Below are 24,891 nucleotides of genomic sequence, written 5' to 3' on the forward strand. Positions count from 1 at the left end.
TTTTCTTTGTATGGTTTCTCATGTGTGGGATGAGATTATTAAGTCTTACTTAATTATCAAGTACTTACTACGTAAGTTTTAAAGCCAGTTTTTCCATCAATCTTGAGTCTTTTTGTCATTTTCTGTGGTAGTTGTTTGCTGTAGAGGTGTGGTTCTTGCAGGACAGCAGCTTTAAAGGATGGAGAATTTATGTTGGTTCACTTCCTCTGGCCTGACCCCAGAACTGCCACATGCAGGCCCTGGAGGTTTTATTTCTTTGGTGTATGAGCAGTGTCAGCCTCAGGATCAGTTGTGAATGATGGAGATGGCTTCAACCCTACTGTGACTTCACTGTCACAGGAAGGAGAAACGATTGAATTCGAGGCTTCCTTCAGCAGATGAAAACCACCCAATCCCTCTGTCTGTTTGGAGAGGCCTTTATCTCCTCTGGGGCTGAGGCAGAGCCCCAAGGCAGCCCTGCCTTGGTCTGCCTTGGCCAGAGCTGGGGAATGAGGGATCCCAGGGTGGTTTAAATTCCAAACGCTGCCCACGGGAGCTGTTCTGGAGTCCCCAAGCTGTGCTCAGGCGTTTTCCCAGTGCTAAAGGTGGTTTCTGATGGGATGCTTCTGTTTCAGCCACTCAGTACAGGTTTTTCCAAGAGCAACAAAGTGAATTTTGAGGGGCAGATCATTAAGAAGGTGAGGGCACCAGGCACAGCGGGAGAGAAGGAAAGATTAAAATCCATTTTGGAAGCTGTAAATTTTGAAATGCTTCACTTGCTGAGCCTGGCCCAGGTCCTTCAGCCTATAAAATCTCACTGGGATTTTGTGGATGTTTCAGAACTCCTGCAGTACTGACTGGATTGCTGATGGAGCAGCAGCAGCTTCTCTTTCTGGCCAAACCTTTCCTCTTTCAAGAATATTTGCAGCCAGTGAAGGCAGTAATAAATTGATTAATTCCTGTATGGAACTGATTAAATATCCCAGAATCCCAGACTGGTTTGGGGTGGAAGGGACCTTAAATCATCTTGTTCCACTGTCCCAGGCTTCTCCAAGCCCCATCCAACCTGGCTTTGGGGACACTTCCAGGGATGGGGCATCCACAGATGCTCTGGGCCACCTGTTGAATATCTGAGGGTTGTTCTTACCTGTTAAGGTGTGTCATTTCTGAGCAGATCAAAATGCTGCTTTGACTCCTGCCCTTGGTGCCTAAATGGAGAGATCTGGTATTTTCAGCCTTTCTAAAATGTATTTGGGGTTGCCCAAATACCCAAGCTCTGATCTGCCCAGGTCTGCAGGGTGCTGGCTCTGCCAGGGGACGATGGCTCAGCTCAGAGGGACACAGTGAAAGCACAAGAGGCAACAGCCACAGGATGCAAGGGAAGGGCCCACCAGGCACAAGGAAGAAGATCTTCATGGGCACAGAACACCTCTGGGACGGGGTCAGGGATGGCATCTCCAACCTTGGAAATTTTCAAAGCCCACAGCACCCCAAGGGAACTTTGAAATTAGCTCAGCTTTAAGTGGACAGGTTGATAAAGCACCTACAAAGGCTCCTCCCAGCCTAAAGCATCTGATTTTAACACTGAGATGAAAAAGCTGCTTATTGAAATGCAGCACCAACCAAAAACCCCAGGCCCATCCAGGTCCCACCAGCACAAGGGGATTTGGGCCGGCACATTTCCAGAAACTCCCTTCAAAACTCTCTCCTTTTAATGATCCGTGGCTGCTCCCTCCAAACCCAGGGGTCACACAGTCCCTGCAGAGCCACTGAACACCCACACCAAAATGCCAGTTCTCAGGGCAGACACCTGGGCACACAAAAAGAAGCGGAAATTCACTTTTGTCAAGGTTATCGTTAGAATTTATTGATATGAGACAAACTTTGTATGTCACCATGTCAATGGAGGAACAGCATGTCCAGGTGTCACAGAGGCACAGGGACACTCCAGGCCCTGGGAGCTCCCAGGAGACCACACACACAGCTGGGGGGCACTGGGGACGTTTCCTGGGGCAGGAACGCTCCAGAAACACCTTGGCTGAGTGGTTTGCCAGACAACAGCACCCAGCAGGCTGCAGCAGGGACCTGCTGGCTCTGACTCCCACAGGGAAGGGCAGCTCACCCCAAGCCCCTCTAGTCACAGGGGGGAAAAAAGCAAACCTGTTTTGGGGTGAGATTCCAGGAATCCCTGCAGAGAGATGAGAGCACTTGGGCCCTCTGGCTCCTCAGCCCTAAAGGGGTTGAGAGGAGCAGCTGGGGTGGGGACAGGTCCCCAGCAGGACAGCCCAGGCACGGCTGGAGCCTTCCCAAGGAGCAGACACAGCCATGCCACGCTCCAGCTTGGCATCTGCCCATTCAGAAGCAGATTTAGCACAATTATCCCTGTGTTGTAACCACTCAGACATTCCCCTCTCAGCAGTGCTCTCTTGCAGCACAGCCAGCCAGTCATCTATGCTTGTGGCTAAGATGAAAATTATCTTTATAATCTTTACTGGAAATACATTTTATGCTGGATTCTACTTTAAAAAAAAAAAAAAAAAAAAAAGCCAAGTGCTGAGCTTTCATCTTCTCCCAGCTTATGAAATATTTGGTTTGGTCCTAAGTATCTTGCTAAATGATTAGAGAGGGAATAGCAGAGTATTCCCCAGGCACCTGGTAAATCCACAATGGATTTATTGTAGAAACACACTGAATTCTCTAACTCGCTCCAAATGGATTTCAGAGCCCTCTAAAGCCCTCCAGAGAATGAGCTGTTTGTGACAGGACACACAAAGCACAACCCCAAGTTCAATGAGTAACCGGCCCGGCACTGAGATAAAGGACAGGCCACAGCAGGGGCCGTGCCAGCCCAGCCCTGGGGACTCGTGTGACAGCAGTGACAGAGCCTGGCCTGAGCTGCCCCTGCCTGGCACCAACCTGCTGCACACCTGGAGAGGGACCTCTGGCTCCAGACACACACCTGTGACCTGTGTGCTCCTCCCGTCCCTCCCGTGGGAGCTGTGACAAGTGACAAAGGGGGTTCTGCTCTCAGCCACCCGCTTCCACCGAACCTAAGTTCCCTCTCGCACGTAACAGCATTGATTCAGAGATCTCATATTGATGGGTAGTTATACAGGATTAATTGCACATCAGTCCATTGTGGCTACAAGTTCATTAGGTTAATAAATCTACGTAGTGACAGTAGTACAGTATCAGCTACTTCTCAATACAAACTCCCTACCCTAACCTTAATTTGTAGGTCGGAGGAAGACCTTTCTAACACAGTGACCTCCCAATGACCTTTAACATTCATTTTAAAAAAACATTTTTTCTAAAAAACAAACATAACAAAACAAAACAAAAAAAATCCAGTGTGGGGAAAACGCACATATATAACCAAAGCAGTGCTTAACAACCACAGGAAAACAGAACATCATCTTGGACTCTTGTTTCAGCATCTTCTGTGGACCCTGGCAGTGTCACTCCCAAAGGGTTCCCAAATGCTCCGTCAGTTCCCAAGTCCATTAAGCCATTTCCCAGCTCCAGATGTTTCTGGCCTCTCACCATTGTCTGTAGCAAGAGCACACAGAAACACTTGCTCATGTGCACAAGACTTCCATCAGATTCCATGGAATAGCTCTAGAAGGCTGCAGTCTTTCCTTCCAGAAACCTGTTCTCAAGTGGCAGCACTCTCACCGACCGGCGCCTTCTCTTCCAGCCAGGAGAGAGCTCCAAGTCCCTCCAAGTTTTATTCATTCCTTTTGCCCCAAGGTGTCTGGGCATCCAATAAAACCCCTCTCACAGTATTCCCAGGAAATGATTCAGAAGAGGAGATGATTTTTCAACCAAATGAGATCCTCTGGTCCTGTGTGTCAGACCATGGCCAAGAGAATGAGCAGCTGCCATGGACGTCCCAACCGGAGCAGGGCCCAGTCAGGGAGGGGAGCGAGGTGGCCTGACTGTGAGGGACAGGCAAAGAGACCCCAAAGTCACTCTGTTCTCGACAGTTGGCCTCTTTCCTGGAGTCAAATGTTTGATTCCATTTGTTCTAGCAGGAACAGGTGGATCATGTCAAAAGTGGGACGATCTTTGATATCCCTGCTCCAGCATTTCAGCATCAGGTCAAACACAGGGTTAGGACACAGAGGAGTCTGGGAGAGATAGATCTGAAAGGAAGAGAGTCACAGTGTTTCAGTGGGGTTCTCACAACAGAACTGAACCTTTACTAAGGTAACACCACAGGACATCAAGACACAGCCACCATGCAGTGCTTGGAATCCCTCCAGCCCCAGCCTGGCACTGGAGTCTGGACAGAGCCTCTCTCAAGCAGCACCACGGACACTTTGCCAACTTGTCTGATGAGCTGGTCACAAAACAGGCCTTTGTCCCCCAGAAAACACGAATGCTTCTGAGGGATTTGTCTCCCAAGAGACGGCAAAACACAAACCAAAACCAAATTTACCACAATAAAATCCAAGTACTTTCAACTCACCGCAGACAGCCCATGAGGCTTTCTAAGCATCGTGACAGCTTGTTAGCAGAGACAGAAAAAACACCTTTTAGAGCTTATCTACAGCACAGCTTGGCAGAATGATTTTACTTTTTAAATATGAGCCTCTCATTTTTTAGGCTCACTTCTTTCAGGCTCTCAGCTAATTATTAGCATTTGGGAGATGGTGAGTAAACCCCTCATCATTTTATTTCCCTTAATTCGCTGGTGCTCAAGGTGAATTTTGGGGAGAACTGTTCTGAACTGGTACTCCATAGCTTTGGGTACTGCACCATCATCTATTGAGGGCAGCAGCAGCGGGGACAAAATGACACCAAAGCCCTTCAGCAGCTGGAGATGGCCAAAGGCTTCTTGGCATATGTGGAGATACCAATCCCCTGGGAACGAACAACTGCTCCTTCCCACCACAACTCCCTCCTGCTTCCTCATCTTTCAGCTGGTGGGAGAGTGCTGACAGAGGAAAGGAGCGAGAGGATTGTGTGGGAGAGCCTGGAAAAGCTGCAGAGGGGGCAGAGCGAAGTGGCTTAGAACAGGAAATAAGCAGGACAGGACCAAGGGATTCTTCCAGTGGGACTCAGAGGAAAACAGGCGTAGGGAGCCCCAGGAAAGGGGGAGGAGAGGCAGGACCCAGGTGAGAAGCTGAGCAGAAGCAGAGACTGCTGCAGGTGAGCTGAGGCAGCAGGAGGCCCTGGGAACACGCAGCTGGGTGGGAGCGGCTGAGGGAAGGGAGGTTGGGCTCCTCACCTGCCTGCCCTGGCTCCGGAAGAACTCGCCCGTGTTCTCGATGACCTGCTCGTCCGTCAGGAGGCTGTAGGGCTGCTCCTTGCACAGCACAAACATCTCCCACAGGGTCACCCCGAAGGCCCACACGTCGCTGGCCGTGGTGAACTTGCCCTGCGGACAGAGAGGATCTGCTCAGCCCTGGTGCCCGTTCAGCAAAGCCCCTTCAGGATGCACCTGGGGAAACGCTCCAAAAAGAGCCAGCACAGCAGCTGAGCTGCTCCCAGCCGCTCCCAAGGGGGTGACAGGGCTGTTTGTAGGGCAGCAGTAGCACCTGGAGGTCCCACAAGCCCTAAGAAGGTGCAGCTTTCACAGGGGCAAAGCTTTGTAACAGGGAGCAGGTCGCAGAGAAGGCCAGAGACTTCTGTCCCTCCTGAGACAGTCTGTTTGCAGCAGAATAAAAGAAAATAAACTGAGGGAGGGGGGATAGTCACTGACTACCTCCACCCAAAACAGCAGAGCTCACAGAAAAGCCTTTGAAAGCAAAGCCCTCAGGGTGAAAGCAGAGCCAGAGCAGACTCCAGACTCTTAGAGAAAGGCCCAAGATAATTTTGATTTTTGCACATGTAAGAAGCCAGTGACAATCTTCTTGCTGTCCCTGTTTTCTGTCTTCAAAAAATGTGCCCAAACTGGCTGTGTTTGGAACAATGTGTTTCTGGAGAAGGAAAAAGATGTTTGCTCAGAAAATAACACAAAACACTTGAGGGGCTGGAGGGCCTGTTTGGGCAGAAAACATCCCAGCCCCACTTCACCCAGGCTTATCTGGCAACCCCTGCAGTCTGTCAAGGTTTGGAAGATGTTCACACGGGGAAGATGGGAGTAATTTATGGTTTAGATGCAGCCTTAACCAGGAAAAGAGGGTGGATTTCAGAGAGCTTGGGACTGTATAGCAGAGGTAACTACAGTTTTTCTGGGTACTTGGAGAGCATGGTGTAAGAAAGTAACTCACCAACTACTTCAAGAAAAAAAAAAATTGTTTAAATATCCTCTAGACTGGATGTATTTGGGCTGTAGAGCAATTTCATGAAGGGAGACAGCAGGACCCTTAATTGTGAAAAATCCCCCAACCTCAAACCAGACCTGGAACCTGAAACTCAGGAAGTTTTGTCCATGCCCCTCTCAGCTTCCCAGCTGGGGGAATAATCAGAAAAAGGCAACTTCCTTAAAATTCCAGGAGGAATGCCAGGCATTCGTGCCCAGATGAGGCCTGAAGGATGTGATGCCACCCAGGGAGACCTGGACAAGCTGGAGCAGTGGCCCAGAGGAACCTCAGGAGATTCCAACCAGGCCCAGTGCTGGAGCTGCCCTGGGTCAGGACAACCCCAGGATCAATCCAGGCTGGGCTGAGCAGAGGGAGCAGCCCTGGGAGAGGGACCTGGGGCTGCTGTGGGTGAGAGCTGGACCTGCCCCAGCCCTGAACCCCCTGCCCTGGGCTGAGCCCGGCCTGGGCAGCAGGGAGGGGGGATTGTGCCCCTGTGCCCGGGTGAGAGCCCACCTGCAGAGCTGCCCCAGCCCTGGCACAGCACAGGAAGGAGCTGGAGCTGCTGGAGAGATCCAGAGGAGGCTCCAGGGGGATCAGAGGGATGGAGCAGCTCTGCTGGGAGGAAAGGCTGGGACAGCTGGGAGTGTTCACCTGGAGAGGAGAAGCTTTGGGGTGACCTCGGTGTGGCCTGGCAGGGTTTGAAGGGGCCAACAGGAAAGATGGAGAGAGACAATTTACAGGGGTCTGGAGTGTCAGGACACAGGGAATGGCTCCCACTGCCAGAGGGCAGGGATGGATGGGAGATTGGGCAGGAATTGTTCCCTGGCAGGGTGGGCAGGCCCTGGCACAGGGTGCCCAGAGCAGCTGTGGCTGCCCCTGGATCCCTGGCAGTGCCCAAGGCCAGCTTGGACACTGGGGCTGGGAGCGCCCTGGGACAGTGGGAGGTGTCCCTGCCATGGCAGGGGTGGCACTGGATGAGCTTTAAGGTCCTTCCACCCAAACCATTCCATGACATTCTGTATTCCCAAGGGCACGCTCCTTGCCCAGGATGTGAATTCTGTCCAACACAACCCCCTGGATTTCTCACCAGGGGCCACATGCAGCTCAGATACCGGCAGTGCTTGGCTGGCACACAGCTCCGTCACTGCTCCAGGGGCACAGTGAAGATCAGAGGAAGGAAGGAAGAGCAGTGCCTACCAGCAGGATGCTTTCCCAGGCCATCCAGCGGATGGGCAGCACGGCTCTCCCCTGGATCCTGTAGTAATCCCCGCTGTAAAGGTTCCTGCTCATGCCAAAGTCTGCAATCTTGATGGTGTAGTTGTTCCCCACCAGGCAGTTGCGAGTTGCCAGATCCCTGTGCACAAAGTTGAGAGATGCCAAGTACTTCATCCCCGAGGCGATCTGGGTGGCCATGTACAGCAGGTTGGAGTGGCTGCAGCAAAGGGAAGTACAACAAAGAAAAAATCACTGGAGTTCCCCCACGCTCAGGAATTTATTGTATTTGATGTGTTAGCGACCTGTTGTTTTATTTTCTGCCATAACAGTGGAACTGAAATGTCTCGTCCCAGGGCATGAACAGCCAGGATCCTGAGCTGACTAAGCAGGAACAGACAGGCTGTCCCTGAAATTCAGGCCTTCACATCCTGACATCCTTTACATTTATTTCTTTTTCAGTATCAAACATTAATCTTGAGATTTTCAAAGAGTTCATGCATCAAAGCACCAACTTTTTGCAGAGAGACAGGAAAAATTAAGCTCAGAATCTCCTATCTTAAAAACCACTTAGCCTGGTATTTCAAACAACACCACTATTGAATATTAACATAAGTGTGTTGCTTCACATTAAAGAGAGTTGGCTTGGTTTTAAATATGCTAAATATTACTGAAAATAGAAACAGATGCATTTTCCATCTAATTTAATTTTAATTCCTCCATTAGCTAAATGAGTTTGGATTAATAAAGCTGCAGGATACAGAGAAAGTTTGGACCATCAGACTCTCAGCATTCTTCCCACACTATTGCCCTGTGCTGCTCAGCCTCTTTCCCACTGCTGCTGTTCAAATGCTTCACACGACCAAGTGCTCATCAGAACACATCTGATACACTGCTCACGGTTTGTATTTTTTCAGTAAAGGTCAGAAAAAGAGGTCTTTGCCATCAGAACACAAAGAAAAAGGAGACTATCACAGAATCATGGAATGGTTTGAGTTGGAATAGACTTTAAAGATCATTTAGTGCCACCCCTGCCATGGGCAGGGCCACCTTCCACTATCCCAGAGTGCTCCAAGACCCTTCCAAGCTGGCCTTGGACACTGCCAGGGATGGGACAGCCACAGCTCCACTGGGCACCCTGTGCCAGGGCCCCACCATCCTCTGAGGAAAGACTTTCTTCTTAAAAATCTAAACTAACCCAGTCCTCTGGCAGTGTAAAACCATTCTCCCTGTCCTGTCACTGTCTGCCCCCTTTTCCTACTTTTTATAGGCTCCAGAGCAGTAACTCTTCCATTCACCTGATAACCTGGCTGTTGGCCTGTGGCACAGGAATGAGCACAGCCTCCAAGACCCCGGGTTTTCCCCTCCCCTGCTCAGCTGTGGTTCCCTCCCTGCCTGGGGCTGCTCTCCCCATCTGAGCAGCCCCACCCTTCCTGTCCCACCTAAACCCTGGCAGGGTCCCATCAGCAGCTTCCTCTTGGCTCCTGCCCCCCTGCCCATGTTCCCAAGACTCCAGACAAGCAGCTCCATGAGCAGAGGGAAAGGATGGGATGGGACAGTCCTCAGCAGAGTCATGGTGGTGCCTGGGCGCAGCGCCCCAAAGGCAGAGGAGCAGAGATGCCTCTGGAAGAGCAGCAAAGCTGATGGAGAAGAAGCTGGGGGGCTGAGCCTGGAGAAAAGGAGGCTCAGGGGGCCCTTGTGGCTCTGCACAAGTCCCTGACAGGAGGGGACAGCCGGGGGGGTCGGGCTGTGCTCCCAGGGAACAGGGACAGGAGGAGAGGGAACGGCCTCAGCCTGGGCCAGGGGAGGTTTGGATTGGATACTGGGAAAATTTCTTCACCAAAATGTTGTCAGGTCTCAGCACAGGCAGTGCTGGGCTCACCATTCCTGGAGGGATTTAGAAACCACAAAGCTGTGGCACTTCTGGGACGTGGTGGCCTTGGCAGTGCTGGGAAAACATTGATGATCTTGGAGGGCTTCTCCAACCTGAATGATTCTGTGACCAGACAGCCAGAGACAGCAGGGAGATGCATTTCAAACACCAAAGAGCCAGAAGGACTTAAGGATGTGTGATCCCTGTGCATGAAAGGGCTGGTCACCACCTCTGAGGCACCAAATCCTGGCTCTGGGACACAGGTGGAGTGGCTGGACCTTGTCACGTCCATCAGATGCCCACGGGCACCAGCAGAGCCCTGCCTTGGGCAGAGGCACTCCGGTCACTGCCAGGACACAGTGCCCAGGACACAACCCCTGCAGAGCTGCCTCTGGGTGACACTCTCTGCCTGGGAGGGACAAAGGAGGAGGCTGAAGGATCAGTGAGAGACAACGAAAAACTAGAGGTAGAGCCAAGTAATGGAAAAAAAGGAAGAACAATGTGTGTGACAGTGCTGAAGTCAGATGAGAAGCAAAGAGGAGATAAGGAAAGAACATTTTGGAGGCTTTGGCTAGGAAAAAAGCCACAAGTCTAGAGGTGAATGAGGTTTCAAGTGGGCAGAAAGGGCAGGAGACTGGAAAGAGCTGGAATCTATTTCTACTCAGATGCAAATCCTCTCTCCTCCTACAGCTCCTGGCATGCCCTGACTGCAGGACACCAGGTTAACACTCTGACAGCACCACTGACGGGTCCTGGCAGCAAGGCTGCTGTTGTCTGGCCATGATAAGACCCAGCCACCTCCTGTCCAGCACATCAGAGCTGGCTCTGCCTGCCTGCCTTGTGCCTGAACCAAAAATCCAAGTAATCCTTGGGAGGAACACTCCAAAGGCCCAGCAATGCTGCAGCTTCTGGTCAGTGCAGGGCTCCTTATCAAGCAGAATATATCAGTCCTACACGACTCTCTTCTGAGGAAAGCATTTCTGCAATAGCAGAGATGCTTTTATGGCAGATTTGATCCTTCCATTGAGGAGGGAGACAAGTGCCACTGCGGACAAAAAGTGCTTTTCTTTGCCAAATAATCTCCTTCTGTTGGCTGCTGAAATCTTCTCCTTACTCAAACTCCACACTCAGCTCCTCTCATGCAATATTTTTTTGGGTACCAGAGAATGTATGAACCTTCTTAAAAGCCTAAGGGACATTCTTGATTTTTATCCCAAATTCTTGCTGTAATGCAACTGATTTTCATATCAATGAAATATTTGATGCAAGCCCACTAACATAAAGAGACGGTCACCTCAATAAATACACCTAAGCTGGTCTCTGTGACCAGAAGAGCTCTGGCAGGGACACTTCAGGGGTACACAGACCTCGAGAGGCCTCAGGAACAACCCCACACCAAGCAGGACATGTGCCGTGGCAGTGGCCAGGCTGCAGGAAGGTCCCCGCTGGGAAGGCACAGCAGATAAAACTGGCAGCTCTGTGCTGCTGATTTATCCCAACAGGACAGGCAGGTGCTCTTACGTGACACAGGGGATGTTGTTTGAAATGGCAAATTTGCTGTAGATCTCCCTCTGAGACAGGAACTGGTTGAGGTCTCCATTCTCCATGTACTCTGTGATCATGCACAGGGGGTCGTCCCGCACGCACACGCCCAGCAGCCGGATGATGTTGGGGTTCTTCAGCCGGGACATGATCTTGATCTCCTTCAGGAAATCATTCCTTGTAAAGCAGAAAACACCTTTGAATCCTCAGCTGGCTCCTTTGTCTGAGGACGGCACGAGTGGTGCGCTCTCAGTGCAGAGTCATTTACGCTTTGCACGCACAAGTGTCGGCTGTTTCCGAGCTCGTGTTCAACACTGACCTCTCCCAGCAAACAGGATTAATGCAGCGCTTCAGGCTGACATTCCAGCTTCCCCTACCCCCACTCCCTGCTGTGCTCTGCTCCTTCCACGTGGAACATACCCCACAGACACAGGACACTGCCACAGCAGTCCCCAGGGTTCACCTGTGCTTGGGCAGTGTTTGCTTTCCTCCCCAGCTGGCTGGCACTGCAGGTGCACTTACCTGGCTGTTTTGTTGACATCTGATCTCAGCATTTTCACTGCCACAAGAACCGGCTGGTGAGTGAATTCTGAGGATGAGACTCCCAGGAATTCCAGCAGGCCATCAGCTTCACAGAGGTGCACCTGTAGGGCAGAAGGCAGAGGCAGCCGTAAGAGCACAGAGAGGCAGAAAACCAGGGGAAAACAACATCCCAGCCAGGTCACTGGCTGGTCACTGCTGGCAGAATGAACAAGTGAATGATCTGGTGACACAGCTGTGATCAGAAATGACCCAAGGGTCGGCCCTAGATCCTGACATAACGTGCCCAGGGCGTGGGAGCACACGGGGATCAGAGCCAGAGGAGTCCCCAGCACATTGGGTTTACTGCACTGGGGCAGCCCAGTTCACCCAGCACCTACTGGGGATGCTCAGGAAGGCGCCTGAGCCTGAATGTGTCTGCTCTGCACTAAAGCATCTTGCACAACCTCAGAACCACCAAACCATGGCCTGGCTTGAGGCATTGCTCAGCCTTCAGTGAGATGCATCCAAGAACAACAGCCAGTTATCCAAAATCCTCAAATTCCAGAGGAGAAAAGAGGAGAAAAAAGAGTGCATGTGTCCCTGATATGAACACCTCACCTGTACATACACCCAGAGATAAACAGATAAATACTCTAATGACTACACACAATTCCAAATTTCTTCCAATGAATTAAAGATTAATAATATAAAATTACTGCCAAGGTTGTACAAGAAAGAGTGACAAGACACTTGCTTAAGAAGTTACCAGAATGTGCATCCAAATGGAGAGCTGGGTGGGGAAAGCAGACAGTCCTGAGGGTGTGGATAGGAAAAAGGACTGGAAAAGAGGAGCAGACTGGATGTGTCAGTCAAAGACTTGCAGCAGTGAGGGGAATGTAATGGGAGCAATAATGAATTTTGCATGAAGAGAGCAGCAAGAACTTATGTCACAAGCATGGTGAGGGGTAAAATGAGACAGCAGAGAAAATGGGACAAACCTGCAGAACGGGAACGGAGGTACAAAGCTGCTGCTGCAGTGCCACAGAGAAAGAATCTGCTGTGGGGAAAGTACAGTCATGAGACCTGGGGCAGGGAAGAGCCACAGCACTAAGCACAGGTAATTCCGAGGTGATGCGTCACCAGGGAGGGGTGGTGGTGCTTCCTTGGGAGCACGGATGACAAAAGACTGAAAGGAAGGGAAAGTGGAGAGCTGAAAGAAGCAATGAGCCCTGTTTCTAGGAGCACACAGAGCCAGAGCAGTGGAGCAGAGCAGTGATGGCCAGTTTGGGAAAGACTATGGAGGTGAGAAGGAGAGACAGCAAAATGCAGCGCAGCACATTTGCAAAAGAGCCTGTGATATATGGAAAGGAGCAGGCTCCGAATCCATCCTCGAGGAAAATGGAGATGAGAGAGCCATCTCCAATCAGAGGAGGAGTTATTACAATTGTTAGAAGGACAGCATGAGAGGAAAGGAGAAACCAGAGGCAAGCAATGAGAAAATCCTCTCTGTTCCACTTTTGGAACACAGAGCAGGCAACAGCAGAAAGGGCTGCACTGACAGCCAGGTGAGGAGACTGAAGATGTCAGCACCTCCTCAGAAAACAGTGAGCCAGAAAGAAGTGAGGGGACAGGAAAGGGGCTGGGCTAGGGAAGGTGGGGTGTCAGAACAGAGGAACCACAGAGATGGGAACATCACAGAGCAGGAAGCAGTCAGTGAAGGGCTGTGCTTGCCAAAATGTAATAGAGAAGCAGAATTTAAGGCTGTGAGTGAACAAAAGCTGGGAAGAAAAAAGACAGTGGGAAAGTGAGAGCAGGAGAGGGAAAGACCTGCTCAGGATGGAGCTACAGATGGTGTGAAAATGAAGCAGGGAGAGAAGAAAAGGCGAGGTGAAAATGTTGACAGCTTGAAAGGAGCTCCAGGAGCAAAGGGAAAGCTTGGCAGATGACAGATGTGTGCATCATCCTGCCTGAGGCTGCTGACAAACTGGGGCTTGAGCAAGCAGCAGTGCCAGAAAACATGAGGGTGCCACAGTGCCTGGGAAACGTCTTTGCCTGGGTCAGTGTGCAGAGCACCCCAGAACCTCCATCTGTGACTAGGAAAGCTGTTTGAGCAGCTAGGATCGGTTTTAGCTGGACTGTGGAGAGTTTCCAAACCCACATGTCCAAAGGTGGGTGACAGCCATCACATTTGAGATGTCCACGGAAGATGAGAAAGTCTGAATTCCCAGCCCTAGGTGGGAATTAACGAAGACAGAGATAGCAAACAGAAAAGTCTGCAAGATCACCTATTGACAAAGACCCCAGCAGAGCCTCACAGCTGCACAAGGCTCAGTGGCTTAGCCTGGGGCATATCAACTTTCCCCAAGGGGCAAGCGCACATTTTAACTAAACCACTGGAATATGCAGAACCCTCAGTCCCACCGGAGCACCACCTCAGAAGATTCCTCTCTGCCAGGCACCTCCTTTCTGCTGGAGGACAAGCAGCAGAGGATGGCTGTACCTCTCCAAACTGCCCTTCCCCCAGCTTCTCCTTGAGGCGCAGCTGCTGCCGGGGGAATTCCCCCACGGAGATGTCCTTCTTGGTGAGCGAGTCCACGGTCAGCGCCGGCACCGCGTACATGTTGTTGCCCGTCACGCCCTGCAGGTGCACGATGTCGGTCTCGGCGTAGTGGGGGACGTTGTTCTGGAAGCCTTGGTGAGGGGTGGACTTGGTCAGGTCGGGCTCAGCGTAGTCCCCGCTGCACACTAAGGGGGGGTAAAGGCAGGACAGTCACACGCTCGCTCCCTCAGAACCACAATGTCCCTGCTTGCACTCCTCCCAGTCCCACAGCTCTGGGAATTTGGCCACCTGCTGCCTTGTACTGAGGGACACCTCCAAGGGACACACTGCTCTGCTTTAACCAGAGCAATACCTGTGAGTGCCAGCAAATTCCTGCTCAATGCAGCCTGTTCTAGCCAGCCATGAGAGCTACAGTTCTTGTCCAGACAAGGAATCTGAAGTGATTTTGTGCTTCTGATTCATCCTAAGTACAATCAGTTCACGTTACCTGATGCAGGGATGTTGTTTGCAACGTCAGACTTGCTCTGGATTCCCTCCTGCAACAAGAACTGATCGAGGCTTCCATTTCCCATGTCCTCAGGTAGCAAACCCCTCTCCCTCTTACAGCTTATTCACATAAATATGGGATAATGCTTCAGAATTAACTCCCTGTAGGGTCAGCATTACACAGAACATTTGTTCTGCTTTGAATTCACACCCTGGCTCAATCCAATCAGTCTCCCTGTGCACAATAATGCTGGATCTTAGCAACTTGTCAGTGTGCGGAATGCAGTGCTGCCCTTCTATTCACTGATGAGCACTGCCTTCACTGAGTACAAAACCCTGCTGGAAACATTCCCTTCTGTGTGGGTCCAAAAGCTCCCCGGGGGCTGGAAGCCAGGACACCACAGACAATTCCCTGCTCTGTTCCCTTCTCATTTTTCTATAGGAATTCCAAAGAGCCCTGGCTGCAGAAAAAGGTGTTAAAGGTCTTCTCCCAGGAGTGCTGCAGGCAGCTTCTCCACAAACGATGTGTGGTTGCTCTGACTGCCCAAAACCAGCTGCTAAAAGATGACCTGGGTAATACATAAACAGTCTTCAAATAAAACAATAAAAGGCCAGCAGCCTCTAGTGGGACTGCTGCTCCAGCTGTCACAGTTCCATGCCAAGAAGTGCCAGTGTTCCACAATACTGCCTGAGGCCCCTGGGCTATTGCATTGCACAGGAGTCAAAGATGGAACTTAGACACTGACAAGTGGCACATTTTACAATCTGACAGAAATAACAGAGGGAGAAACATGCAGCTTCTGGAGGCTGAAGATGTTACCTGAATCCTCTGCACTTTGGGAGAGCTCTGGAAGCTTTTGGAGCAGCGTAGCTGGCTGGTGATATTCCAAATCCAGGGGGAAAGCTCGCTCATAGGTGGGATTTGACTGGTGGATCTGGGTCTGGTTGTTGGCAATGGTGTAGCTGTAGAAGGAGAGGCGGACAGTGGCATCCTCCTCCAGGATTCGACGTGGGGCCTGCAGAGGAGAGAGGAAAAAAAAAACCCAAAACACTGAGGCCATGCTCAGTTGTTAAGTAATGCCTTGGCTGCAACCACAGCAACTTCCAGTAATATCTTGGACAGGGCTGGCATCCTCCCCTGCTGTGAGAGCAGCTTTAGCTCCTCCACGGAGCTGGGCAAACCCTGTGCTTTCTACATAGTTCTGAGCTCATTAGGGTTAATGATTAGTTCTGAACTGGTGTCTGCAAAACAGACCCATTGTTTTACCTTTTCCAACCTTTTTTGAACATATTGCTTCCAAAGAATGATGATTATAATCAGCAGGAGCAGCAGAATGATAGCCACAAGGCAGCCCACGAGGATGGAGGTGTTGGAGTCATCTGCCTTCTCCCCTATCCAGGTGCTGGTTACAGAAGATGTTGTTCCTGCAGTCACAGAGAAGGAGAATCTGGGGTTAAAGAACCCGAGGTTTTCTGTGCCAGACAACTTCCTGCAGTCTGGTAGAGAAAAGATCTTGGGCAGCTCCCTGAACATTAACACCAGGTGTGATCACATTTTGCTCTTACCAGAAATTCTCATTTTGGAGGCTCAAAGAGCTAAGAACTGTGCAGAGAACTTCTGCAATCAAAGATTGCTGTGAGCAGAACAGATTCCTGCAGTGAATCCATCCCGGAGCAGACAGTGCTCAGAGTTTCACTGGCTCCACATGTCTCCAGCCCATGTTCTGAGGCAGCCCTGGCCAGCTGAGGCTCAGGGGAATGTCACACGGTGCCCCGTGCACGAGGCACTGACCAGGCCATCCCCAGATCTCCAGAAATGGATGGAAAGATCACATTAACTGGATGTTCCTGTGAAATTCCCCAACACTTGAGCCCTTGGCATGGCCAAGGGGCAGAAGTCCTTACCCCAGGTGCCCTCAGTAACGTTGTGCTCTATTTCCAGGAGATCCGTGGTGCTTGTGGCTACCGTAACAAAACTGGGATTCACACTCTCCATGTCTGTGGGAGGAAAGGGAAGCGTGTCAGCCCAACAAAAGCTCCTGCCAGCAGTCCCTGCCATCCCAACCCCAGCAGGAGGGGGCTGGGGTTCAGGCAGCAGATCAGGAACAGGAGCAGCTGCTGTCTGCAAGGTAAGCAACAAGCAGGACCCAGGGAACACCTCCCTCAGGAATAGCCTCTCACTACAGCTGATTAGAGACTTTGGAGGACAAAGCTACAGCCACACCTTCCCCTGTCAGTCCTGGTGGTTTTCTCCAAGACTTTTGTCCTTTTCCCTTTTAAAGCATTTCATGGCATTGACTTCTGCATCATAGTTAAGACTTAAGGAAAAAAAAGTTAGCCTCTCTTTTTTAATAATCTGCTAAACTTCATCTCATCATCTTCAGATATACTTGAATCATTCCAAAAAAACCCACTTGGTAAAGAGGAGCAAAAATCAATGTCATAACCAGCAGGTGGCTGGGGAAGGGGAGGCAGGTGCTGATCTCTTCACACTGGTGACAGGACTCAAGGAAACAGCTGGAGCTGGGCCAGACTCAGGTTGGATTTCAGGGAAAGGTTCTTCCCCCAGAGGGTGCTGGGCACTGCCCAGGCTCCCCAGGGAATGGGCACGGCCCCGAGGCTGCCAGAGCTCCAGGAGCCTTTGGACAGCGCTGCCAGGGATGCCCAGGGTGGGGTTGGTGGGGTGTCCGTGCAGGGACAGGGGCTGGGTGACCCTTCCAGCTCAGGATATTCTGTGATCTGTTTCAAAAAGAACAACTGCCCTACAGTGCAATTTTTGATTACCCTGGTCATGCTTCTGCTCATGTGCATCAGTACCAGCTTGGAAAGCACCCACTGGACCTTTCAGCCCTTTCACTGCCCTTCCAGCACCTGTACCACCTCCTCCTTCCCACAGTGCCACTCCCCTGTCAACCCCACATGTCCTGCGCTCCCACAACCAGCTCTTCTGCTCCCCGTGCTTCTCCAGGTGTGCCTGAGCGCAGGAGCACCCACCTGACTGGAAGGAAATCTCGCTCATCATCATCCAGGTGTCAGCGAAGAAGAAGCGGCACAGGATGGCCTTGCCCACGCGCTGCTGCAGCGGGACGGTGACAAACCTGGCACTGGGGTTTTTGTCATCCAGGACCGTGGCCACCCCCACGGGCTCGGGCTCCCAGTCTGCGATCAGGCGGGGTTTGAACAGGCACTCCACCCTCTGGAAAATCTTCACCCCCTTGGAAAACATGTTGTTACAGTGTACCTGGGAAGAGGAGAACGGATCCGTCAGAGAGGAGATTTACTGGCACTTAAATCAAGCCCCAAGGATGTTCCATTCACAAAAATTTTCCGTTCCCGGTGTCTCCCTGTGTGAATGCAGAATGAGGGATTTCTTCCACTGTGCAATGAGAACACAGGGCAAAAACGGTGAAACAACTCTGAATTTTACCTGCAAAAGCTACATAAATGGTCAGGTTCTGGCAGGCTCTTCAAAAGGCCCATATAAAAATCAATCAAGCAAACCCTGTACTAATCTAAAGCCTTGCAGAACAATTCTCTTCCAACATTTAACCTAAGAAGGGAAAGAAAAAACACACCTAAACTGTAAGTGTTAAAAATTTGGTATTATTTGAATTGCTTGATATAAGTAGCTGGAATTGTTAGGACACAAGTTGAACTTTATCTGAACTAGATGGTTCTGTTCTCCAAGTCAAAAGTGAACTCTGGAGCTAATAATCTGATCATTAATAATAGTAAAGATGGATTGTAGTGAAACTTGTAACAATCTGATCATTAATAATAGTTAGAATAGACAAAGCTGCAGCTTAAATATTACTCAATGATCAATAGCTGGAGTGGACAGCCCATAGACTGTGGTCTGTGAACTGTAACAACCATGTCAAAAAAAATGAACTTCTGAACACACCAAAACCCCCGCAGAAACCAGTCTGAGAGGCCAGGGTGGAAACAATGACCCAGCAGCCATTTGGTAATGAAACAGTGAAGCAATGAAGAGCATGGAGAATCCAGGCCCTAACACTGCTCTTGGAGACTTCTTCTATCCCTCTTGGCACGAGGGATCCCGGGGATTTCTTTGTCCTTGGTCCCTCTTTTGAGGTACCAGCCCGAGCTATGGCATATCACAACCGATCTCTGCCATTAGATGTGAATTGTGTCCCAAATTTCTTAGCATTTAGAAACTTTCAGCAGCTGCAGTCTAAGCTAATTCCTCCCAAAAACCACAAACCAGGACAACCCCAGGCAGATACTCCCCTGACACACACCTGCTCTGGCTGCACCTTGAAGACAACCAAGGATCTGAGTTGTAGGGAAAACATCACCTGAGCCTTCCTCCATCAGCTTGACTCTGTTACACAGACCTAAAGCTCAGGACCACAATATCTCAGCACTGTGACCACCCACCAGGAACCAGAAGAAATCAGGGGATTCAAAGTCTTCAGTGTCCCTCAGCCTGCTCTATTCTCACAGTCACGGCGCTCCAACCCTCCCCAGAGACCCCAGGAACCATCTCCTAGTGACTGTGGAGTATCTGCCTCTGTGACAGCAACAGTTCCCAAACCACCTACAGCCTTGAACCCTATTAATTGCCTGGCCTCTGAGGTCCTGCACTGAAAAGCAATCAAGCACTAATGAGGACGACCAGCCTGATGAGCAGCAAAAAGACAAAAGGAGGGTATTTGCATGTAATTATGACCAGATGAAGCTTAGACAACATTATTCAATAAGGAGAAACAGTCATTCATAAGCAGGCAGGAAAGCCTGATGCCTGGATATACAATTTGTGCCATATTTGGACAGGAGTTGGATGTGTTTCCATCCTGGACTGATACAGAGACATTTTCTATTGCAAACATCTCCTACTAAAGTCCAATTTTACACCAGGCAAGCCTATGAAATGCAGTTGCAATGTTGATAACATTTATTTTTAATATTTTCTTGGATGCTGGGAAAGCTCAGAGGACTGAGATAAAGCTAACAGGTAAGGGGATGCAAAAGTTATCCACAGACCACCTGGTCTGTACAAAAGAAATGCAAAGCTGAAGGAGGCAACATTCAATAAATAGTGAAGATTAATTTATGCTAATCAGAACAGCTTTCTAATTAGATGCTAGATGAAGTAGCTGCTCTTATGATCTGATGTGTTTGGTTTATCAGGATGGTTGTGTTTACAAAACAGATTTTTGGAAGGCATCTGTCCCCAATTAGCATAGTGTGGGCTCATGTATTATATTAATTTGATTAAACATTATGAACTAGCATGTCTGTCAAATTTTAAGGCACAAATTCTTTGTTTTTCTGACAGGAATGCATCCCTAAATCAAAATTACTCGCTACTTTTTTCAATGACCTGAGGGAGACAGCAGAATTGCTAGCAATAAGCTGAACTAAATGGGAGGGAGGAAGTTTCCTAAAATAATCTCAAGGACTGACTCATGTCAGGGTAGTGAACTCAGGGACAAAATCTAAGCGATGCTTTCCACACTGGACTTTTATCCTGGACACTAATAACTTGGAACTGATTTTTAGCACGATCCCACAGCCTTAATGACCACTGGCTCCCTCTCTCTTGGCCTGGAGGATTAATATCACCACAAGATTCACAAACAAAGAGGAATCGTCCAAAAGCAGGAAATTGGTACCATTCTTTTATGCAATTTGATGGAAAGCCTGCATCCAGATCCAGATTCTGTACCTCCAAAAGAGCAATCAGCAAAGAAAGAAAGGATCGGGTGACTGCTCCGAAAACGACCCTTGGTCTCACCAGGAAGGCATTGAGAAATCCTGCCAACTCAGTTTACTGAAGCAAAGATTAAGAGAGTGCTTTAATCATGGTTTAGAAGCAGAAGATTTCTGAGAAGGCAGAACTCTTATTTTTGCCAGCAAAAGCAGGCAAAGAGCCAACAGTTGCAAGTTAAAAATAGACAAAATAAAACCAGAGTAAGTAACCACCAAAACAATTTATTTAAGGATGTGGTGGGTTCTCCTTCATTTGAAATCTCTACAAGAAAAGCCACCAATCCTTTTTTAAAAGATCCTGCTGTTTACTACAGACTCAAAGTTCAGCTCTTGCTTTTCCTGTGTGTTTAAATAATTTCCCACAGCACAAGCACAGGCTGAGGCATCCAGAGAAATGTTTGGTCAAAATAGAAGCACAGCCACATTCCTTTATCTCAGGGGTCAGTAAATCCTACATCCTAAATCCATCTCAGCTGCCTAAATACTGCTTCAGGTGTCTGGTTTTCATTCCTTCAAGCCAAATACTGGAGGGAGAGTCTGAGCTCTGAAGAAGCAAGGGCTCACCTGCTTCACACCTTTCTACACTGGAAAACTTGGGATATCTCCTGCTCAAATTCTGCTGTCAGGCACTTCCTGTATCCTCCTGCTTTGGGAAGAGTACTCAAGGCCAGGTTGGATGGGGCTTGGAGCAACCTGGGCTAGTGGAAGGTGTCCCTGCCTGTGGAAGAGGGTGGAACGAGATGAGCTTCAAGGTCCCTCCAACCCATCCAATGCCCCAAAGAGGCAGCCTGGAAGCCCCCAGATCCAAAGCCTGTCCCCCTGGAGAGGCCCCACGCTGAGTTACCTTCATGGAGGTGAAGTTCCGTGGGCGGTCAAACTGGAACTCCATTTCCACAGCGCCTGTGCCGAAGCTCTCGTTCCTCCAGCCCACGTAGTCATAGCCCGGCCACACGCGGTACTGGTGGCTCTGGGTGAAGTCATCCAGCCCCAGCACCCCATCTGTGAGCTGGCCCAGCCCTCCATACAGGTGCCTGGCCAGGGAGAGCCAACAGTCAGCCAGAGCTCCAGTGGGAAACCACATGAGTCTTTCAACTGGTGCCAGCAAAACCTCATTTTCCTACTCTTGACCCATCCTGAACAAGGACTCGCTCGCTGTTCTTATGCAGCACCACCTTGATGTTGTTTGGGCTGGGATTTTAGCATCATTCACAGTTTGGGAAAAGGCAGAAGTTTTTTCACTGGTGTCAAGGATCAACAGCAAAGCTGAGCTACAGGCAGAGCCTCTGGAGAACAGAAGCAGACACTCTGGAAAATGACACTGTGTGTTCTCCCAACAGAGCTGGAGCTGCAGCATCTCACCAAGCAGCTGCATGGCAGGAACACTGCTGCATCCTGTGCTGGGGGAAGCTGTGGGGAAAGTCCTGCAGGCAGGCACAGAGGGGCAGGAAAATGGGAAGTGAGACCATGGGCAGCTCATGAGCCACAGCCAGCTCTAACCAGGATAATTTCTGGCATTGCCCCTAAGAGAAGAGCATTACTGACTCTTTCCAAGGCTGACTGGACTCTTTGCCAGGACCCTGCCTCATTCCACTCCTGTGTGAGGGTGCAGAGCCCTCAGTTTTCCAGCCCTGTACCGGAGTAGAAGATGCCAGTGTGGCACAATTCTGATCCCCTCTGAAAGTCCTTGGCTCTGCAAGTCCACCCCAGGTGAGCCTCCTGTCACTAGAGCACAGGTACACTGCAAACCAGGATTGACTGCAAACCAGGATGAACAGCCAGAAGAGGCAGATTCCTACCTCCAGGCCAGTCAGGCACATGAGCTAGAGGTTAATTAGTTTCAAAGAGTCCTTAGCAGGTTGTGTTTAGTGCCTACATCTGCAGCCCCTGACACTTCCCAGCAGAGCCAGGTTCCTAAGTTAGTGGACAGCTACATGAAACAGCAACTCTGTACATAAAAACCTTTTTTTTTAAATATCCAAACTCTAGTGTACCAGCCCAGCTTGAAACCATCAGATATTAATATATAAAGACATTGTTACCCAGCATCTTCTAACATCCTACAAGCATGAAGAAGTGTTTGGGATACAAGGTATCAGTGACAGGGTGAGTGGGAAAGAATTTGCACAGCGACAGGGAGAGAACAGAACTTCTCCCACCTGCGTTCCTGGTAGCCATCGTAGGTCGAGTCATTCAGATAAACGATGGGGAAGCCAGGAGCTGCTATTGTCCCTCCTTCAGGGATGCTGTAGGATGCCAAACCATCTAAAAAAGAAGGCCATACACCTCAGAAATACAGTAGCAGCAGCCTCCCATCCATGTGACACTTTTATTTATGACACAGACCCCCAGAAGCAGTTCCAGGGGCTGGGGATTGCCCCTGCACAGGTGGGGATGCAGGGGAGCCCCAGTGCTCGGCCTGCACAGGAGGAGCCCAAGGGCTGGGCCTGAGCCTGCAGCTGCCATTCCCAGAGAGCCCACCAGCAATGCCAGGAGCACCTGGGCAAGGCAAGGAGAAAGAGCTGAGCCTGAGGAAAAGCCTTTCTTTCTCCGCCCAGCCCCTGCCAGGCAGCTCCAGCGCAGGACAGCTCCCTCCGGCCCTGCTCAGCAGGAATGGGCACATGGCAGGAGAGATGCCCTTCATCTCTGGGGCTGCTCTGCCGGCCCAGGAGGGGACTGAGGGCCCCGAGCCCCCGGGCTGAGGGCTGTGCTGGCTGCGAGGGGACACAGGAGCTGTGCTGCTCAGGGCAGTGTGTGCCCTGCAGGGCAGGGCTGGCAGGTGCCACATCTCCCCTGCAGCAGGGCTTCCCTCAGCGCTGCCTCTCTCCCTCCCTGCCCGCGGCCCTGCTGCTGGAGCTGTCCCGGCCCGAGCTCCTCCCCGGCCGGGGCTGTGCCAGGGCTGCTCCGCGGTGCCAGGCGCGGGCAGGGCGCTCACCGTGCCAGACGCAGCCGTAGAGCTCCACCCTCATGCACACGGTCATGGGCGCCTTGGTGACGGGGATGAGGCGCACGAAGCGCGCGATGATGGGCGGCCGCAGGTCCTTCAGCACCACGTCGTAAGTGTCCGTGTTGCCGTCGATCACCTGCAGGAGAAGGAGCCTCAGCAGCAGCTTCTCCCTTGCCCAGGGGCCTGGCACCAGGGTGCAAACAGGCAAAAACACCCCTCTGGGTTAGGGTGAGAAAAGCCTCCCTCCCCCACGGGCCTTTGCAGCCACACGATGATATCTTTAAAGCTCTGTTTATTATTGGTTTGTTACGTTTATGTCACCCTGTTCACCATATATTCTCCCCTCCTAGAATGTTCTTCCTTCCCTTGAACCCCACTGGCTCTGTCTTCCTGCAGTGTTCCATCCCTGTTACCCTGTTGCTTCCCCCCCTGGTCCCTATTTACCCCTCTGCACCACCTTTCCTTACCCCTATTGAATTTTGACCGTCAGATCCATCCCATTTGTCTCATTTATAACCATGTGCTCTCAGCCCCCACCTCATTCTCATCCCTGGATTTTATTTGAGACTGTTCTGACCCCTGAACCTCTGTTCTCATCCCTGGACCCCCTTTGCTATCCCTGCTTGTGTCCCTGAATAAACAGTCTTGGATATCCAAACGAGAACCTGTCCCTTTGTCGGTGCCCTCATGTCCTGGGGTGACTTCATGATGCTTTGTATCCCCAGTCTGTGTTGGATGTTACGTTCTGTACCTTTGGGGCAGGTTCTGAGAGCAAAGTGAGGAGAAAGAGAAGCATGCAGTTTGTTTTCAGAAACTTCACTCCCTGCTCACATTCCACTCCCGGACTGTGCTGTCTGCAGCATGGACAGATAGCAGGACAGATCTCCCGTGCTTTTAGTTAGTTTTTAGCTGGCTGAGGCAGAGAAGCTCCCTGGACTGCTTTATTTCCCCTCTTTCTTGGAACTGTTTGGATCTGCTCTGGACTGAAAACCCAGAAGAGCACCAGGAGCTCACACCTGTGGCCACTGAGGCCCAGGACTGCATTTTCCAGCACCAGAGGGACTGATAAGAGATGGGTGAGCTGAGCTACAACCCACAACAAGGACTTTCTCAATTTTGCCATCTCTCTTCTGAATGGTGAGAGGTTTTATTGTTTCATATTATTCATTTTTTATGCTTGTGGGCATTTTGTTAAGTAAATATTTTTTCCACTTTTCTCTGAGGAAATTCCTTCCTGGGCTGGTTAGGGAAGGGGCCATTTGGGTTTGCTTTCCAGAGGGACCCCATTCAGAGGTTTTCTCCCAAATTTGCCCTAAACAGGGACACCTCACAATCCCGTGATCCCAGGCTGAGAGACACAAAGTCACTCTTTAGGACCCTGTGACTGCCCCTGCACATTGTAACACTCCCTGTTGCAGTGTGGGGCTGCAGTGGTGCTCCTGCACCCCTTATTTGGGACTGGGGAGCTTCCCCAGGTGGAATCTGCAGGGCAGGAGCCGCTGCTGCTCCCATGGCTGATGGGGTGTGAGGGACGCTGCCATTTCACCTCCTGCCCACTGCAGACCCCCCCAGGCAGCACTGAGGGAGGAGAGAGAGGCAGGTGAGGGTGAAGGTGTGAGTGGATGTTGCAGAGAGTTCCAGTTATTGGATGGAATCCCTTTCTTCAAGGGATCTGTGGGTTCCAGCAACAGGTAACAGCTTGCCCTCATCACCAGTTGCCTGGTGGAGAGTCCTGATGTCCTTTCCCCTCAAGCCAACACAATTCCAGAGGTGCTGCAGTGTTTGG

General features: G+C 50.7%; 1 protein-coding gene across 6 annotated transcripts in view; it reads right to left on the bottom strand.

Annotated features, from left to right (window-relative positions):
* Window positions 1-2,475: 2,475 nt before the first annotated feature.
* LOC120761663 (discoidin domain-containing receptor 2-like) overlaps window positions 2,476-24,891 on the bottom strand; it is a 56,899-nt gene continuing 34,483 nt past the window's right edge. For all 6 annotated transcript variants that reach the window (XM_040083144.1, XM_058423086.1, XM_040083145.1 and 3 more), the window contains exons 5-17: window positions 23,094-23,241; window positions 22,318-22,423; window positions 21,006-21,192; window positions 17,420-17,666; window positions 16,331-16,423; window positions 15,693-15,850; window positions 15,246-15,441; window positions 13,880-14,124; window positions 11,380-11,501; window positions 10,837-11,034; window positions 7,428-7,662; window positions 5,213-5,362; window positions 2,476-4,124 (exon numbers count right to left, since the gene is read on the bottom strand). In XM_040083144.1, the coding sequence (XP_039939078.1) occupies window positions 3,984-4,124; window positions 5,213-5,362; window positions 7,428-7,662; window positions 10,837-11,034; window positions 11,380-11,501; window positions 13,880-14,124; window positions 15,246-15,441; window positions 15,693-15,850; window positions 16,331-16,423; window positions 17,420-17,666; window positions 21,006-21,192; window positions 22,318-22,423; window positions 23,094-23,241 (2,226 nt within the window). In that variant the 3' untranslated portion in view covers window positions 2,476-3,983. The remainder of the gene's footprint in view (window positions 4,125-5,212; window positions 5,363-7,427; window positions 7,663-10,836; window positions 11,035-11,379; window positions 11,502-13,879; window positions 14,125-15,245; window positions 15,442-15,692; window positions 15,851-16,330; window positions 16,424-17,419; window positions 17,667-21,005; window positions 21,193-22,317; window positions 22,424-23,093; window positions 23,242-24,891) is intronic.

The sequence above is a fragment of the Hirundo rustica genome, chromosome 20 (assembly GCF_015227805.2).
Source record: "Hirundo rustica isolate bHirRus1 chromosome 20, bHirRus1.pri.v3, whole genome shotgun sequence".
Taxonomy (NCBI): Eukaryota; Metazoa; Chordata; class Aves; order Passeriformes; family Hirundinidae; genus Hirundo; species Hirundo rustica.